The following is a 6,279-nucleotide window of genomic DNA, read 5'->3' on the forward strand; positions in this document are numbered from 1 at the left end:
ATATATATATATTTTTTTTTTTTGTAATTTAAGAAGTCAGAAAATACTTTTTTTTTTTTTAGAAGTAATGAATTGGACATAAGAAATCTTAGTTTTATGATGTCTAAAGTACTGTGGATATATTATCTGTGTTTATTAGTACCAGACCCATAAGCCGACATTCAGTAAACCTTGACTAGATGGTTAAGTGTCTTGTCAGTTCCTTGGTAGCCCTGACTTTTGCTTCATGGATGGATCTTCATTAAGACCACTGCTGTCACTCAGGAACACTGTCTCTTAATAATTCATATTTGAATGATACTTGCTGTCTAATAGAATCAGAAAATTAGAAGTGGTATAGCCAGGGGTAAGTGGATAGAAGAGGATAGGGAAGTGTTCTGCTCTAAATCTAATGTCCATCCCCTTTTGTAATCTACTGGTAACTGACTGTATGTATCTATACAATTTAATGATTCCCCCCCCTCCCCCGTTGGAATGTGTTGCTTAGGTCCAGCAGTGGTTCCACCTCAGTATTATGGTGTTCCATGGGGAGTGTATCCAGCCAATTTATTTCAGCAACAAGCTGCAGCTGCGGCAAACAACACAGCCAATCAGCAAGCAGCATCACAAGCTCAACCTGGACAGCAACAGGTAGCCCTTCTTTGTTATGATATCTGCAGAGTCTTTGAACTTGTTTGCACTCTTGGTGCTTACGATCTATATCTTTTTTTTGTTTTTTGTTTGCTCAGTGTGTAACAGTACCTGATAGGTAGTTGGTACACAGGTATTTATTGATTGCTTGGGTGTTTTTTCCTAATCAGTATTATATGAATTTTTAATTTGGTTGTTTACCATTTGTTATTTGTAATTTTGCTGTGTTGAAATATCTAGCAGGTCTTACATTTCTTTTTTTAAAGAATTATTAGTTTAATTTATGATTCATATATTTTTTTTTAAATTTGACCCAAGAGAGACAGAGAAAGGAAGTGAGAAATCAAGCCGCCAGGTCCATGATTTGAACCAGGGCTGGCCATGTGGGAGTCCAGCATCTTAACTACCATGCCACCTGCCAGATCCACTTTTCATGACTTATTAAGAATGTGCTAATGGGACCAGTAGTTAGCGTAGTGGCTATGTCGCTAGCCTCTCACATAGTCGACCTTGGTTCGAGTCCTGGACCCGGTGGCTTAAAACTCATGCCGGGCGCGTGTGCATACGTGCCCAAGAAAGAATGTGCTAATTAATGATGTTCTTATCAAAATACATGTCCCCTCATTTTTCTTGAGGTCTTTATATTAATATGTTTCTGACCAGTAAAAGGAGACCAGGTCCCAGGACTTGTACCACAGTTGGCTATATGGGAATCTAGCGCCTTAACCTCTACACTACCTGGTGACCCTGTTCTTTTATATATTTTAATAGTATTGTTAATGCTCTACTAAAGCCTTCCTTTGGGTTGTTCAGTCCTTGTACACTGTATCACAGCATTGTTTAATAAATTATGTCTTCTTCGAGCAAACAGAGACACCACATTACCTTAACAATACACAAATCCATGTTTGACGCTTACATGAATTGACCTAAATTGAGGATAATCCCTCTTATTCTGAATTGTTTGAATTTTTGGAAATTAATAATTAAGGTTATCAAGTTTTTGACCAAGCTTCAGAGCTTTCACCTTGTTCTGATGTAGTCTCTTCTTTTTTCACACTAAGGTTTTTGTTAAAAAAAAAAAAAATAGCTTTTATTCACTTCTGTTAAATCTTCTGGTCCTGAAAACTTGGTTTAATTGGAAGGTTTTGCCCTGCATCACAATCTTATCACAAAATTATAATATAGCCACTTAATCTTATGTTTCAGTGTTTTAGGCTTAGAAAATTGTTTGCATAAGATCTGATTTTTGTCTTCATTTAAGGTATTGCTGTTTTCTCCACTCCCAGATCTCTCTTTTTAAATAATTGTTAAATTTTATTTATTACTTTTAGCCAGAGAGAGACAGCGAAAGAGAGAGAGAGAGAGTGAGAAAACAAGCCACTAGGTCTGCAACTTGAACCGTGGTTGGCCATGTGGAAGTCCAGCACCTTAACCACTATGCCACCTGCTGGTTGTATTATTTTGTATTTAATAAATAAATACATAACACATACATACTACTACTTTGGTAAATCAAAGAGTATAAATACTAGAAATAACTTTTACCCGTAGATCCTCTAGAACTTACACGTTGCTTTATAAATTGTTTTAGTTGTTAAGAGCCAGCAATTGCTTACTAATTTGTGGGGGGGTTTTTTCCATGTTTAATCTGTATTTCATCACATGTAAATATATTCAGAGAATATCCAGAGGCTATTTGTAATTTATACACAGTTGTCTGGACAGATTGACTTGCTATTTTACAATATCAATTTTAAGAAAATCATTTATCTTTTGTAGGTTCTCCGTGCTGGAGCAGGGCAGCGTCCTCTTACTCCCAATCAAGGGCAGCAAGGGCAGCAAGCAGAATCACTTGCAGCAGCTGCAGCAGCAAATCCAACTTTGACTTTTGGTCAGGGTCTCGCTACTGGCATGCCAGGTAGTTAATTGGTTAATTGTAGAAGTCCTAATAGATTTCATGCGTCAATGTACACACACAAAATAGTGAAAAAAATCAAGAAGCATCTTTAAAATCTTGCCTATCTTTTAATTATTTAGAGCTCATATGTGGAGAGTAGTTCATTTGAAAACATGTGATTGAAGCATGTGGCCTATAGACACATGCAGAAATGTGTTTTTGTAAGTTACTTTAGCAGGGCTATTATAAAGTATATATAAAAGTAGTAGTTGCAAAAGAAAATGCAAGACCTCAATCTGAGCACAGTACTCAAAAAGGCGAAGAAAAGGAGAACTGCAAAATCAACACTAAAGGCCCAGCCCCTACATAAAGGCAAATCAAATGCCTAACTAAAAAGCCAAACAGCTTACAAAAGAGCAGGGAACATCAGTTACAGCTCCCCTACTATTTTTGGCCACGCTAAGTATGATAGCCACTCAGGTAAGTACACTCCTCAGTACACATCAGAATAAGACATATTGGGCATATGTTCCAAATCCTCCCATGTTCCAAATTGGCTGTTCTCCACACTCATCTAATAATAGTTGAAATCCATATTGTTCGTCTTTCCTCAGTGACAAGAGTGGCAAATACATTTGACAATTTTCAACACAGCCATTTTTTCTTTCCATGTTTATGGCATAAACCTTTCCATCTTAGCCTAATCTGTCACATCACTGTATTATTACTTGAAAATATGACTACCACTCCATTTTTATTTTTTTGCAATTCTTTATTTCATTGTGTTGATTGTTCACCTCTCTGTAACTTCTTTCTACTGTCACTTCTGTGATATTTCACTCTTTTAGCTTTCCTTTCTCATTCCTTTTTATCAGCCTTTGTTTCCTCTACGTATAGCTTTAAATACAGAAGACACTGTGACTTAATGAGCAGATCTGCTGTTTTCCCCTACTACTTAGTAGACATGTGACCTTGGCCAAGTTATTTTCCTATTAGGACTTTGGTTTCAATATTGGAAAAATGGAGATATTTTATTCCTTAGAGTCTGTGTATTTTATTATCCTTATGAGTTTACATCTGTATCTTAGATTCTTCCTGAATCTTCAGCTTAACTTGGCCCTTGTACAAGATACTACCACGTGTATATCCCAGCTACTCTTCAAACTGAAAATGTAGGAAAATGAATTCGTCTTTCCCAAATTTGCCTTTCTTACTGTTTACTCTATTTCACTTACTATTCCCTAGAACTGTCAACTCATACCTTCAGCCTCTCAAAGTTATCTTCTTAATGTCCTTCTATACCCCACATTCAGTAACTTGCCAATTCTTATTTGATAATACCATGTTTTTAAATCTACTGTTCTTGTTTAACCTTTTCCCCTTACCCTCCCTTTAATTGTCTTATGCTAATCTCTTTTGTTTTGTCATCCTTTTATTCACCATTCATTTATCTTTTAGAAATACATATCAGTTTATACTGCTGTGCTTCATAACACGTTCTATATCTAGCACCAAACTATTGCTTATTAACGTGTTGAATCCATAGTTCTGTGGTTAACATACCAAAGCACATATTGTTTTCCACACTATGTGCTTTTATGCCTCCTGCCCTAGCTCATCTTTTGTTTTTAGCTTGTAATACTGTTTAATAAATTTTGATGTATAGGGTCATCGAGAAAGTCATGACACAGTTTGTAAAGAGAAACAGAAAAGTAAGTCATGACTTTCCTGACCCAGTAGTTTTTGCCTTGTGCTTTTTTGAGAGAGAGGGATTTTTGCTATAGGGCGCAAGTGCTTGTCTGAGAGATGGAGACAGAAAGAGAGAAATCACTCCCCAGGGCTGGTAGCCATGTTGCAATCCCTTCTCCTCCCAGGATTTTGGGCACACATGCACACATGTCCAGTGTGAGTTTTAAGCCACCAGGTCAGAGACTCAAACCACTGCTGACTACATGGGAGTCCAGTAATATAACCATTACACCATCTGCTGGTGCCACATTGTGCTTTTGGATTTTTTAGCTTTATAAATATTTTGTGATTAATTTTTTAATCTCTTAATAAGGTTCCTTTGTGAAGCTTTCCCCAGTCTTTCTTTCTCAGTGCTTATTAATTACTCTTCCTGCTTTTCTGTGTCATACTGTTTCCATCTTTTCTTACTATTTCTGTTTGCCTTGTATTTGATTTAGCATATGTAGCTTGTTTTTTACTAGTTACACTTATTTTAACTTGTTTAAAGATGGGAAATAAAGGGAAAAGAGTTTTGTTTATCTTTCAAGGGTACTTAATAAATCAGTGTCTTAAAGTGCCACCTGAGAATTTAAAAAAAAAAAAACAGTGTTTCCTCCTTTCTAGATTGTACAACTTGCGAAAATGCATACCATGAAGTGTTTTTTTCTTGAGTCTTAAATCTTTCTATATAATTTCTATTTCTTCTTTCCCTTCTCCTACCCCTTGTACATCTAGTTAGCCACTCACAAGCTTTCTCAGCAAAAAGATAATACAATTAGAAACGTTTTAACAACTACTGTGAAAATACTACATATTTAAACTTGTAGACTGGAACTGAAACAAAACATAGAAGGGGGATATATGGGCTTAAATGCATATGTTAAAAAAATAAAGACTGAATATTAATGAGGTAAGCATTCATGTGGAAAGTATGAAAAGAATAAATCTAAGGAATGTAGAAGGAAGTAAAATATAAAGATACAAATTGTGAGTGAAATAGCAATATAGAATAAAAAAGGATCCATTATTTCTTTGTGTGTGTGTGTGTGTGTGTGTGTGTAGAGGTTTTTGCCATAGGGCACGCATGCTCACTAGAAAAAGAGAGACAGAGACAGAAAGCGAAATATCACCTCCCTTGGAGGGGGATGGCCACCCCACAATCCCTTCTCCTTCATTCTCCTCTTGGGATCTTGGGCACATACGCCTGGCATGAGTGTAAGCTACCAAGTCTGGGGCTCAAACTGCAGTCTAGTACATGGTAGTCCAGCGACATAGCCTTTATACCATCTGCTGATCCTGAGGATCCATTATTTCAAAACTTATTTCTTTGGAATTATTTTTTTTTTAATAATTACTTATTTTACTTTATTTGTTGTTACTTTTTTATTTATTTTTTTTCTTTTTTAATTTGACCAGAGAGAGAAGGGGAAAGAGAAAGCAAGCCGTCAGGTCCAGGACTCAAATCATAGCCTGTGGGAGTCCAGCACCTTAACTGTTGTGCCACCTACCAACCCTCAAAGCTTATTTCTTTGAAGAAACTAATAAAGTGATAAACCACTGAGAGACTGATTTCAGAAAGAGAGGCAACTAATGCTTGCTGTGCTTATTAAGGTCTTTGGGTGTTGGGGGGATGCTCAGTTTACAGTAGGAAATCATCTCCGTAAGAATAAAGAAATTTCTCTATTCCTGCTATGTCCCAGTATTGAGAATAGTTCCTGACATGTGGTAGTTTTTGATAAATATGTGTCAAATGGAAGAATGCATAAAATGAATTAAGCTAAGTAGAGAATGAAAGAGAGAAAAACATCCTTTAGCAAGGAAAAAAAATTACACCAAATTCCTTTGGTGGTGAGAAGCAGCATAGTGTCTTTGAGGAGTTTGAACCTCATTACTCTGAGTATGAAAGGTATTAGATTGCTAGGTGAACTTGAGAGATGGCCAGGGTCCAGCCAGGTCATATTACAGTTCATATGCAGAGTTTGCTTTTCATTTTAAACCCTTTGGAAGGTTTTGAGCAGGAA

At 36.4% G+C, this 6,279-nt stretch overlaps 1 protein-coding gene across 7 annotated transcripts in view; it reads left to right on the forward strand.

Moving 5' to 3' along the window:
* The window catches only part of PUM2 (pumilio RNA binding family member 2), a 107,792-nt gene that overhangs the window by 53,964 nt on the left and 47,549 nt on the right, over window positions 1-6,279 (forward strand). For all 7 annotated transcript variants that reach the window (XM_027767937.1, XM_006167669.2, XM_027767940.1 and 4 more), the window contains 2 exons: window positions 488-630; window positions 2,413-2,551. In XM_027767937.1, the coding sequence (XP_027623738.1) occupies window positions 488-630; window positions 2,413-2,551 (282 nt within the window). The remainder of the gene's footprint in view (window positions 1-487; window positions 631-2,412; window positions 2,552-6,279) is intronic.

This window comes from Tupaia chinensis, unplaced genomic scaffold (assembly GCF_000334495.1).
Source record: "Tupaia chinensis unplaced genomic scaffold, TupChi_1.0 Scaffold144952_1, whole genome shotgun sequence".
In the NCBI taxonomy this organism is placed as follows: Eukaryota; Metazoa; Chordata; class Mammalia; order Scandentia; family Tupaiidae; genus Tupaia; species Tupaia belangeri.